General features: G+C 38.4%; 1 protein-coding gene across 2 annotated transcripts in view; it reads left to right on the top strand.

Moving 5' to 3' along the window:
- The first annotated feature begins 7094 nt into the window (after nt 1–7094).
- The window catches only part of LOC139979420 (acid-sensing ion channel 1C-like), a 38159-nt gene continuing 31165 nt past the window's right edge, over nt 7095–14088 (top strand). For both annotated transcript variants that reach the window (XM_071990189.1, XM_071990190.1), the window contains exon 1: nt 7095–7412. In XM_071990189.1, coding sequence (XP_071846290.1) covers nt 7340–7412 — 73 coding nt within the window. In that variant the 5' untranslated portion in view covers nt 7095–7339. The remainder of the gene's footprint in view (nt 7413–14088) is intronic.

The raw sequence follows: 14088 nt of genomic DNA, 5'->3' as shown, positions 1-14088 counted from the left end.
GTGTTTGTTTTAGTCTTCTTGTGTCACTGGCATCCGCCCCCTATAGCCCCCCCCCCCACCAGATCATACAGTGAAAAGTTAGACAAGTTCACATGTAACTGACACGGATCAAAGTCACCTGGGCTCTATTTCATAAATGATTCGGAATTATAATAATTGCTCCTAAGACGATAATTGTTATTAACTTGAGGAACAATTTTCTTTCTTACTATTTCATAAATCAATTTAAGAAGAATGCATAACTATTTCTGTACTGAAATCGTTCCTAGCTTTAAAAATAATCTTCAGTACACCTAAAAAAGTGTGTCATGTGAATTTGGCGGTTAAAAAAGTCCCCAAAACATTGCCAGTTTTACATGTTTCAGTATGTGTGAGTTAGCTTGTATATCAAATATGGCTATGTATATGGCTATTTGGGCTGCCTGAGAGGGAACACCGACGTATTCTACGTAGGGAGAGAATAGTTAGAGACAGAGCTAACCCCACTGGATCTTTTGACTGACCAAAAAATGTATGCAAAGTATATCGTGTCAGCAGACTTGCATGCCAGCTGAACATAATAGATTTGCTGCAGGAGCAACTATACAGCATGCTACAAGGCGAGGGCAAGCACCACCACCAATCCTGCAGGTTTTTTATTGCATTGCGGTTCTTATGGCATTGGTCTCTGACAGATGACCCAGGTGCTTAGCCCAATGATGTTAGATTGCCAACAGCATGTCGAGCTAGCAGGCCAGTGACAAATGCTCTCTGCGGACTGCAGTCGATTCATAAAATGTCCAACAACCCCTGATGGATTGCAACGAAACCAGAGGGCCTTCATGGCTGTGCGAGGATTTCCACATGTTGTAGAAGCGATAGATGGCACCCATATTAGAGTCCATGGTGTGATTCTTGGACCTACTGAGTATGTCTATGTGAATCGCAAAGGTAGGTTTATGCCTAATGTATTTCTATTTCTTCGAGCTTATCTAAACTAGTGACAGACCCACCTTAAGGGTTGACCCTGGGTTACCTTTCCACTACGTTTGAACAAATTCGGCCCACTCGTTTAGGCGTTATTGACAAAATTGTACACACACAAATGACTCACACAAGCAATGACACAAACACCCAGCCACACAATGACCCACACACCAACCCACACAAACACAGTTTTACCTCTCCCACAGTCATGGATTTCTGGTCACCCTAGGGTACCCCACCATGGGTGACCCTCCGAATGGTAGTTACGCAGGAAAATTAACTGTTACCATGGCAACTGTTGCCAGGAATGAAAAATCAACGATGCAATAAGTTACAAGAACAAAAAGATGAGCAGTGATTCTTATTGTTTAAGTGGTCTCTTTCAAAATAGGTCCCACTTACTCGTCAAATTTTGTAAAAATTCAATAACTGAAACAAAAATTATTTCATGGAATATATGGTGCCCATAGGATAACAAAACTTTCATGAGCAAACTCACCAAACACTATGCCAAAGAAAATCAATAAATGTGATGATATTACTTGTAAAGCAATTTCCTTTGTACATTTGTTTATTATCATTATATATGTTTACCGCATCAGTTTGCAACTAGTCTGTGATGCTAAGTATAGAATCCTGTGGTGGCTGCAGGGTGGCCTGGCAGCACACACGACAGCCGCATCTTACAAGAGAGTCGTTGAATTGCAAGTAAAATTAATTGTAGCCTATCGTCCTAAGTCCTAAGCAGTGAGGCGTATTCATAAGGCTCAGTAATCGGCATGTTCTGGGTTCGATACCCGGCTGGGTGATATTAAGTTGGGTTTTTTATTCAAGAACAATCTACAATTTTCCCGTCTGAATTGGGTTTCCAAATTGAAAAAGATTCCAAATTTGAGTTAAAATGCTTAATTGGAAGCCACCCGACGTGTAAGTTGTAATCCATAAACCCCTGGCTGGTTTCTCCCACATTTGTGGTCGCTTAAGCGTCGTAAATATAACTGCTGATTATTATATTATTATAAATTGAATTGCAAGTGAAATTAACTGTAACCTATCGTTCTAAGTTCAATTGCAAGTGAAATTAATTGTAGCTTATCATCTTAAGCTGGATTGCAAGTGGAATTGATTATTCCCTTATCGTCCTAAGTTGAATTGCAAGGGGAATTTATTGTAGCCTATCGTCCTAAGTTGAATTGCAGGTGAAATTCATAGTATAGCCTATTATAAATCCGCCAAAGAGGCCGCTGAAAGTAAAGTCACTTACGTTGTTTTGATTGCCCACGTAGATAACTTACTCAGGGCCTGGTATTCCGAGCATCATACAACGATGGTATCTTCATCGCGTGTACGAAGTGTTAAATTCAACTTATATATTTCTTTCGGCCGCAAATGAGAGGTACATTAAAGGGCGTCGGTATGATCCGAAATTGAAATTTGCTAGAAGGTTGTTAAAGGTTGTTCTAGAGAGTAAAGCAGTATCGAAATTTTGCACCTGCTAAGTTATGTAATAGGCAAATGCTTTCAAAATGCCATCCTATTATTTGCCCAACCATTCTGTTTTGCTATGTAACTCAAGTTTATATTGAGTTAAAGAATAGTGTGTTTCTACATACAGTTGTGAGTTGTAAACTGTTCTTAGAGAAAGGTTGAGTGGGAAATCAATGTAAGACAGAACACAACTTGTAAAAGGACTGAGAAAAAGAGAAAGAGATATGGAGAGATGAGCAACGAAATAAAAAGAGAACTAGCAAATCTCCTTTTGAGTTTAATTTCACTTTGTCTGGTGAACAAAAGTACAATCTGGAAGTAGGCCCATATAGCCAGGTAGGGTAAACGGCAGTGGCGGAGCTAGGGGTATTGGTCAGGAGGGGCGAGAATGGTCTGTAGGGGCGCTTTCGACACTATTTAAGCGGAGCGCCACCACAGGTTGGCGCGTAGCGGAAAGAAATTTTTTGAGTAAAGATACTCCCTAGATCGCCGGAAATGACCTTCTCCGGGCCTGGCTAATTTACAGATAAACGAAGACTAAATAGGTGTCATCGCCAAATTACACCAACAAAATGTGACAAATGTCAATATGTTGATGAGAGCGCAAGAAAAAATTCAATAATCGCGAATAAGTAAAAAAGTGGTAAAAAGCTGAAAAGGGCGCCAGCAGTCCATTTGAGTCCGTCAGGGGGTCATTCGCCCCCTGACTGTATGGACGCTCCGCCACCGGTAAACGGGACCAGTGCCCTCCCCATCCCGTGCAGTCGATACTGACCCCACCCCCCACATTTTGTGTCAGTAGCAATTGTTAAAATCCTTACCAAGTTAAAGGACACGAGTATTGTATCCCTACTTAAACTTCTAGTGCCCCTACTTTAAGAATGCTTTTTACCTCTCTAAGGACAGTCAATGGGAGGTATTTGTGTTGAGCAGTAGCCCCAAATTTAAAAATTCATTATTTTTGACATGGAAATGCATAAGAGACACAAGAATGGCATCCTCAGAATGGTCAACTTTGTTTTGTAAACAATGGGTTTAATTATTATGCAAATGTTAAACCTTAAAAGTCATGTCCATAAGATTTTTATGTGTTTAGTACTATTATTGTTTCTCAAGCATATAGTTTCCCGGAGCTGCGAAACATAATTTATGGCTTCACTGAGTACATCAAAACAATACTATGGCTTTAGCAGCAATTGTATTTTACTGGGAGATGACCAACATTGAATAAATTCTGCGAGATTAATTCTACGGAAACAAGGTGTTCTGTAATAATTTATGAAGACCTATACCTCTAAATCACCCGCTAGTTAGGCGAACGAGACACAGTTGTTTTCTAAATATATCTCGCGAACGGAGTGTGAATAGATATCACGTTCGGAAGCCTTAAACACTGCGCTGTCCCATATATCGCCTCAAAAAATCTTACGCAAATGCCGCGATTATTCAATATTGATACAGAATAAAGTTAAAAGGAATAAAGGTTAAAATACTCTAAAATGCCTCATCATTTTAAAACATTAAAACGGTTTCATTAAACATTACCTTTTATCATAACATTAGCTGATTCTTCAACAATATTATGCAAAAAATATATTTAAAAAACGGAGTTAGTATACTAACTCCGTCTTTTTATATTATTTTAAACCGTTGTAATGTTTTAAAATGATGAGGCATTTAGAGCAGGGTTTCCCTAATTTTATCCCCCCACGAACCCCCTGTGGATGTCAGATTTGTCCACGAACCCACAACTTTTCGAGACACTATATGAGTCATTATTATACTATAATACGCATAACAGTGCTTCGCAAAAGATCAAGTATCACATGCATGGTACGGTACTACTATGACAACATATGCGTATGGAACGCGAAAAGAGTTTGTCTATAGGTACGACCTTTGCACATTATTAAATTATATGACTTATCAGATGTTAGCTCAACAAAAGTACTCTAGTTTTGACTTTCAGAAACGTCTAACGAACCCCCTAGGGTGAACTCAAATATTCACACACCATTCGCGAGATTGATTTATGTCATTGCATACGTCAGTTAAGATATACTTTCAACGCCTTGGAGCTGTACTGGTTTTTGTGTGTCACATGAGATATAACCTCATAGATTGTAAAGTGACTGGGGGTAAAAAAACATTATAGGTTTTGTTGATGACAATCAGAGGGAAGTCTAAGTCCTGCGTCACTGTATTAACTTATATTTACATAGATGATACAGTGGAATAGATGTGGAATAGAAGTGGAATAGATATTTACATAGATGATACATATGGAATGCTAAAACTTATCGGTGTTCGTGGAATTGGCATGGTGATATTACGCTGTTACGCTCGCTCTCTCAATACAGAAACAAAATGATCAAGTCTAAATCAAAGAAAGAAACAATAAAACCTTCATTATTGTCCCCTCAAAAAATTAATCCTCATTTTTAGTGGGGTGTCTTTGAGGCTTTTGCACTTGATTGAAGATGCTTAACGCCAATTGTTATCTTTTGCTATAAAACTGCCTCAAAGCTATGCATACACGTCCACGTCCTTGCAAGGATCAGAGAGAAGGGGAAGGTTGTAAGGATCAGAGACGAGGGGAAGGGTGTAAGGATCAGAGGGGAGTGGAAGGTTTTTAGGATCAGAGAGGAAGGGAAGGGTGTAAGGATCACAGAGGAGGGGAAGGTTGTTAGGATCAGAGAGAGGAGGGGAAGGGTGTGGGGATCAGAGAGGAGGGAAAGGTTGTTAGGATCAGAGAGGAGGGGAAGCGTGTACGGATCAGAAAGGAAGGCAAAGTTGTAAGGATAAAAAAAGATGGGAGGGTGTAAGGATCAGAGAGGAGGGGAAGGGGTGAGGATCAGAGAGGAGGGAAAGGTTGTAAGGATCAGAGAAGAGGAATAAATCCTGCGAGATTAATTCTATGGAAACAAGTTGTTCGGTAATAATTTATCAAGACCTACCTCTAAATTACCCGCTAATTAGGCAAACGAGACACAGTTGTTTTCTAAATAAATCTCGCGAACGGAGTGTGAATAGATATCACGTTCGGAAGCCTTAAATTCTGCGCTGTTCAATATATCGCCTCAAAAATTCAAATAACATCTTACGCAAATGCAGCGATGATTCAGTATTGATACAGAATACAGTAAAAATGAATGAAGGTTAAAATACTCTAAAATGCCTCATCATCTTTAAACATTACAACGGTTTCCTTAAATCATTTCCTTTACTTCGTAACATTATCTGATTCTTCACCAATATTACCCAAATAAAAAACCGAGTTAGTATATACGTCATTGCATACGTCAGCTATGCTTTGTGATATGCGTCAGTACAGTCATTCGGACATATTTTCAACGCCTTGGAGCTGTTTGTTGTGTGTCACATGAGATGTATAGATATGTAGATTGTAAAGTGACTAGCAGAATAAAATTATAGGCTTTGTTGATGACAATCAGAGGGAAAGTCTAAGTCCTGCGTCACTGTACTAACTTATATATACATAGATGATACAGTGGACATATGGAATGCTAAAACTTATCGGTGTTCGTGGAATTGGTATGTAAGGCTGTACATCGCACGCGGTTGTGTATTGGTCACCCTGGACCAAAGAACTATAAAACTAAAACTGAAGCGCATTGCAGCGCAGACGGATAGCTGGGCCCACTATTCTGTCGAAATTAAGCTTGGAACCTGCATTATCGTCATGAGCATCGCCTGAAAGTTACCTGTGAAATTGAATGTTGCTCTCACGGTTGTAACGATTGGTGCAGCCAAAAGCTGAGCAAGAAATAACCATTTTAGTGCATTGGAGGGTTTCTCAGTTGTTCACTTTCATTGGATTTATGTTACGCGCCGTTTCCGGACAAGACTTTTTGCCCAACAGCGCATGACGTCATCAAAACTGTATCGGCTTCACTGATCGTCCAATGACGTCATTCTCCCCTTCCCTACTTCTATGCCATGAACACAGCTTTTCTTTCTTTCACTAATTTGGCTGCCGTCCAACTTTCCTATTGCTTCGTTTTCATTTCAGCAAGTTTACAGTATAGGTTGAGAGCTAACATAAATAAACATATCGGATGGATATAAGAGAAAGCGTGAATCGGGTGACTCAGGATACGAGCGTGAGTCGGGATACGAGTGTCATTTTCCGGCAATCATCTAGGAGGTATTTACCTAACTAAAACTAGCCAAAACAATTCTTCGTATGATACTATACGCACCAACCCATGTAGTGACGCTTCGCTTAGATATAGTGTTGAGGAATTTTAACTTCCAAGACTTCGCAGGCCTAGTGCCTACGATACGCTTAATCCTGGTACCCCCCCCCCCCCCCCCATCCAACCTTTTAGTGTTTTCGGGAATTACGTATATCCGCCATATTCATGATTCTCGAGTCCCCAATTGACAAACCGTGACAAAGCAAACCTTTTAGTTCGGCTTCCAGCGGTTTACTTCTTTCTTCAAACTTTTTTTTCTATTGTGATCTGGTTTTATTGATATATATGAAACTTGTAGTCATGCGGGAATACGAAAGGTCACAGGAAGTATGTGTATAGACTTCGTGCTCTGCGTACATGACATGATATACGATACACTTTATAGCCTACATACAAATATATACAGGCCTATGTATATAGATATACATATAGACCGTACAAGGCTATAGTTTACTCAGAACGGCTAACACTGTACATCATAATTTGATATAAGCGAGGGCTAATAAACTAATCAATCATTTTGCACAGTTTAGGCAGAGTATTGCGATATTAAGAGTTAAAATCAAGAAGTTCACTCTTGCGGAATCAGTTTTAATGGAGCAGTCGGTCGATCGCTCATCTATGTATGAACCTCTGTGTTGATCACTGAATGGTGTTGGCGACAAATGACTTTGCTGCAGTACGTGGAGTTTCAGTATAGACCTACTTCGACCCAACAGTACGTTGGTTCAACCACCGGTAGGTACCCAACATTTTATATAACCGATACATGCAGGTTAACCTCCGGGTGTATAGATTGAATAACTATAGCTTACATGTGTGCAAGGGTGGGTACCTGTAAAGGCAGTCGCCACTCGCTAGTCTCTTAAGCTTGCCGCAAGACGGGTGACCATGAGCATACGGGGAGTCGAGCCGATGGGGGTGGGATTGGAGCCGATGGGGGGGGGGGGGCGAGACGGTTACTTGTTATTTGTGTGATTTAAAATGGATGATGCCACTGTCGTTAGCATTAAACATGTTACGTTATCTGTAAAACAATGTAAGGGGGGGGGGGGGTGGGGCTGGGGGTTACTGAATTGTAACCTGCGTAATTGAAATGCTACTGAATACTTTAGAAATGCATATAACTGACCCTCTGTGATATCTAATGTCATTCAAACTTTATTTTACGCTGGGAATGTATAGACATATTCTTCCAAATCAGTGGAATATTCATACGCTATTGGGTGGTATATAAACCCATCTGTGGTGCAAACCGTGCATGCCTCTTTCTAGGAGTTACTGACAGTTTAACCTAATAAAGAACAAAGAGACATGTCTAATATATAAACATCCGGAGTTACCTTCTTTGCTTGCTTCATTTATTTAGTTTTGCAAATGTGACGATGTAGTATAATTTCATCGTTCCTGTAGCCTATGGTACTGAAGTTTGATAGAATAAGGAATCGGGTCATGACGTCATGTATCATACATTAATCTTTACTGTAACTACTGATTACGTTAGTCTATGCATGGAGGTCTGTTTTTACCTCCATGGTCTATGCCACTAACAAATGCCAGTGCATGCTTGCAGCAATAAATACTCGTCACCCGGCCATTGCATTCCGGTATATACGTGATACTATATGATAGGCTATTGGACGGTTCCTCTTTTTTTTTTGTAGTACACGAACTGACCTAGCCTTAGTCTCACGTAGGCCTTCTAAATGTAGGCCTAATCATATATTTTACACTTAAAGATACGTTCCAGAAATTTAGTAAGTGCTGACTAAAGAACAATCTGCACAATTATGCAAACATCACTATCTCTAAATATCGACAATTCTTGAATTAGCAAGGTTAAATTCAGTCACTAAATTACCCGGCGCATGTTAAGTTTGTACTGTGCCGGGACTATAGATACATATAGTATAGGCAATATACAGACTTTATTTATGTTTCTTACACTAAAATGTCAAGCACGTGATTGTCAACGTATACCCAATAAAATGTTTGAAGTGGTCATTTCTTCTGTGTTTAATAATGGTATTTGATATATATATTGAAGCGGGTTCTGAGGTCTGCTTTATAGTAACAAAATGCATTCTAGATAGACCACATTCATGATGATAAGGAAATAAAATTTGTTCACAATGGCACGATGCTGCGTGGCTTAACGATAGACAGTAAAACTGTAGAAAGACATGTAGGTTAACAATACTCTTATACGCAAAATTCTATATTAGTCAGTTATTTAAAAAAAAAAAGTCTGAACTCAAAATCTAATCGACAGACTCAAAAAGATTTATCGAATTTTGTACAATCTGTGCAGGTTAAAGCCAAGTATGTTATGTGTATCTCCGTGCTATATATACCCACACGTCTGCGTGCAGCTCCGTAGCTACCCGGTACATAATGTAAGGTTAAGGTTAAGGTAGTAAAACTTGGTATAGCGCACATTACTGTAAAAAAACACTCAATGGCGCTGAACAAACAAAACAATTATAAAAACGATTTCTTAAATAAATGAGTCTTTAAAGCAGCTTTAAAAGTTCTGATGGTCTTCGAATTTCTTGTGTCGACGGGGAGAGCGTTCCAAAGTCTAGGGCCAGCGACGCTGAAAGAGCGGCCTGCGAAACAATTTCGGCGTGTGAAAGGAACCCTAAGAAGGATGCCCTTTGACGAGCGTGTTGAACGACCAGGTGTCTTAATTTCCAGCAACTCGGACAGATAAGCTGGTGCTGAATTATGTATACACTTATAAACGAGGAGGAGGATCTTGTACTCGGCACGGACATTGACGGGGAGGATGTGCAGCTCCTTCAATGCTGCGGAGGCACTATCATATTTTGATCTGCCGAGAATAATTTTAGCCGTGTAATTTTGGATCCTTTGTAGGGGATGAAGTGTGGAGGCCGGGAGGTTGATAAAAAGACCATTGCAATAGTCCATATGAGAGAATGTAAAATGGGTAGAGTTTATGCTGACGTTATATGAATGTCAACAGTTTATTAGGAGTGTGAGCTTAGTGGTTAACGGCGGTGCCTTTCAATCATAAGGTCCCGAGTTCGAGTCACTCCAAGATTAATATATGTCATCCAGTTAGAGAGTTGTTGACAATTGACAATTCATAATCATGGGCGTTAAATATGAATCTAAGAGACTGACTTTGGTCAGCTTGCGGCTTTTATAAGCCGATGATTGCTTCTTCGCGAGTTCCTGCTTGCATGAGGATCTATAATATACATACATACATACATACACGCACACACACATACATGTAAATGCCCTCAATCGGGGACCATATGTTGATACTATGCAAGAGTGGACGTCTTCATATCAAGTTATTGTTTACAGGTTACAAGCGTACTTCCTTGATTGTTAATAAAACATCATGTAAATACCTGATTTGTTTATTTTTGTCATCATTTACGATCAATTATCATTATGTGATTTTCCACATGCAACTGTGGACATAATGAAAATATATTATCCAATCGTGGACACACAATAATGTGTGTACTTTCCACATACCAACTGTGGATGCGAAGGTAATTCTATCCGATTGTGGACACATTAGCGTAGAGTTTTCCCAACTCTTACTGGGGACATGTGTGCATAGCATCTTTATATGCCAGGTACTTGCAACACATGACAGCTCAAACCACCACCCTATAATTTCCGAACACAAACATTAGGAATAGTCATTATTTATGATCAAATACCAATATGTGATATTCCACAATTCAACTGTGGACATCATAGAAAAACCGGACTATCCAATCGTGGACAGGGTATAGTGTGAGTTAACACATGGCAACTGTGGGCACAACGGGAAGGCAATCCAATGCTGGAAACACCGTAGTAGTTTTCCCAATTCTAACCAGGGACATGTTTGCATATCCTCCATATGCAAGATATTTTTAACACGTGACAGCTCAAACCACCACCCTACTGTTAATGGCATATTTTCTGTACATATAAATAACACAAGTGCCACGTTAACATCATAATTAGTCATCACTGGCGATCAACGTGATTTTCCATATCTGACTGAATACCGTACTATCCAACCGAGGACACGGTAGCTTATAGTACGTTGTTTCCCCATATCAACTGTGGATATGAATGAATACTATCCAACTGCGGACATGCTGTGTCTTTAGTGTGGAGTTTCCATATATTAACTGTGGATTTGAATGAATACTATCCAATTGTGGATGTGTACACTTAAGCAGAGGGTTTTCCAAAATCTAAGCGGGGCGTGTTTGCACAACCTCTGGATATCACAGCTATTTATAACATATGGCTGCCTAAAGCATCCTACAAACATGGAAGTATTACATTGCTGAAAGGTTTTATTTCTGTACATATATGTAACAGATAACCATTTGTTTGTCTAAACTATATTGAGCTATAAACTTTTGTGTAGTTTAGAAAGACATATAAAACAGCTAACCAGTGAAGCCTCAGAAATTAATCTGACATTCTCATGACACAATCAGTGGCGGGGTCCAAGTCTACAAAATGTTAAAGCTCAGTAGGAAATAAAACATCTCTTCAGAATTGGGTATGAGCTCCAATGTTGACCTTTACCGATGCAAAGAATAATGAAATGTACAGCATAGACAATAAGCAATGTACAAATAGACAATAAACAATGTACAAATAGACAATAAACAATGTATAAATAGACAATAAACAATGTATAAATTTTTGTTCCAGTTCACATGTATTGTCATGTAATGCAGCTCCTTTAGAGTATTTATCATATCTACAGAGTAGACTTGACACATGGTAACGTCACATCTCACTTGTTCTTTGCATGTACTATGCACTGTGAACAATGCAGAGGCTTCTTAAAGAGTAAACTACAATGAATCATACATGACAACACTATATTTGGGCCAATACAGCAGATCTACAAGTTGCAGAAAGTGACTTGTGGTGCTACATGCCTTCATCATTGTCGTATGACCTGTTGCTATTCTATGTGAATAATTCATTATAGACCACAACAAGTATAGGCCTACTAACAGCCATAAAGTAGTAAGAGACATTATATGATATGCCAACTATTCAAGCAAATACATGAACAAGCTCAGATACAATGTCCCTTTAATATCTAACAAAAGTGAATCCTTGCTCAGGTTGACAATCCATCAGCACAAGTCCTACTTCTATTTAATATTGAAGTAATGAGATAAACTACCACTTGTTGTCATGTTAAAGAGCAGGGTATGGTAACCACATACTAGGGCTATTCTTAAATGCCACTTAATGAAACAAAATTAAAGTTTTTAAACAGAAAAGTTTAAACTTTGATAACTACAAATCATCCACATGCTCTCACTGATTGGTAGTTCATTCAAACACTCTTCACTGGTAAAACTTAACAAGGAACTCACTTGGTGAACTTTATAACATTAAACTTCACTTTAAAGGAACAAATCTGCAACCCTGTCAACTTCAATTAGAGTAACGCACCCACCCCTCTCACTTTTCCACACCCCCCTCTAGAAAAGTGACTGGTAAAATAAGTAAATAAAACAACTTGCTAAACTTTAAAACACTTTATCTGAAACTTTTGAAACATGTTATCTTTAACTTTAAAACACTAAAACTTTAAAACTATATAAACAACTATATAATCTTTAATTACAGTTAAGCACCCACCTCTCTTACTTCTCCACCACACCCCCCCCCCCCTCACACACTCCTTGCTTCACCCACCATATTGAAGGGATGATGCTATCACTTACAGATGAAACCATATCATAGGATTATTTCACAAACTATTTGTTCTTGTATTGATAACAATTTCACTGTAAAATTAAAAGGATATCTAGAAAGGTGACTGGTAAAATGTGTAAATAAAACAACTTGCTAAACTTTAAAATACTTTATCTGAAACTTTAAAACATGTTATCTTTAACTTTAAAACACTTTAACTTTAAAAATATATAAACAACTATATAATCTTTAATTACAGTTAAGCACCGACCTCTCTTACTTCTCCACCACCCCCTCCCCCCTCACACCCTCCTTGGTTCACCCATCATACTGAAGGGATGAATCTATCACTTACATATGAAACCATATCGTATGATTATTTCACAAACTATTTGTTTTTGTATTGATAACAATGTGACTGTAAAATTAAAAGGATATCTAGAAAGGTGACTGGTAAAATGTGTAAATAAAACAGCTTGCTAAACTTTAAAACACTTTATCTTTAACGTAAAACATGTTATCTAAACACTTTAACTTTAAAACTATATAAACAACAACATTTACTTTAATTAGAGTTAAGCACCCACCTCTCTCACTTCTCCACCACCCCCCCCCCTCCTTCACACCCTTCTTGGTTCACCTACCATATTGAAGGGATGATGCTACCATCTACAAATGAAACCATATGATAGGATTATTTCACAAACTATTTGTTCTTGTATTGATAACAATGTCACTGTAAAATTAAAAGGATATCTAGAAAGGTGACTGGTAAAATGTGTAAATAAAACAACTTGCTAAACTTTAAACACTTCATCTTTAACGTAAAACATGTTATCTAAACACTTTAACTTTAAAACTATATAAACAACAACATTTACTTTAATTAGAGTTAAGCACCCACCTCTCTCACTTCTCCACCACCTCCTACCCCCCCCCCTCCTTCACACCCTTCTTGGTTCACCTACCATATTGAAGGGATGATGCTACCATCTACAAATGAAACCATATGATAGGATTATTTCACAAACTATTTGTTCTTGTATTGATAACAATGTCACTGTAAAATTAAAAGGATATCTAGAAAGGTGACTGGTAAAATGTGTAAATAAAACAACTTGCTAAACTTTAAACACTTTATCTTTAACGTAAAACATGTTATCTAAACACTTTTACTTTAAAACTATATAAACAATAACATTTACTTTAATTAGAGTTAAGCACCCACCTCTCTCACTTCTCCACCACCTCCTACCCCCCCCCCCCCTTCACACCTTTCTTGGTTCACCCACCATATTGAAGGGATGATGCTACCATCTACAGATAAAAACCATATGATAGGATTATTTCACAAACTATTTGTTTTCTTGTTGATAACAATGTCACTGTAAAATTAAAAGGATATCTAGAAAGGTGACTGTTAAAATGTGTAGATAACACACCTTGCTAAACTTTACACACTTCATCTTAAACGTTAAAACATGTTATCTAAACACTTTTACTTTAAAACTATATAAACAACAACATTTACTTTAATTAGAGTTAAGCACCCACCTCTCTTACTTCTCCACCACCCCCCTCCCCTTCACACCCTTCTTGGTTCACCCACCATATTGAAGGGAAGGGATGATGCTACCATCTACAGATGAAACCATATCATAGGATTATTTCACAAACTATTTGTTCTTGTATTGATTACAAT

Source organism: Apostichopus japonicus, chromosome 14, assembly GCF_037975245.1.
Source record: "Apostichopus japonicus isolate 1M-3 chromosome 14, ASM3797524v1, whole genome shotgun sequence".
Taxonomy (NCBI): Eukaryota; Metazoa; Echinodermata; class Holothuroidea; order Aspidochirotida; family Stichopodidae; genus Apostichopus; species Apostichopus japonicus.
This window is presented reverse-complemented; position numbering and strand designations above follow the sequence as displayed.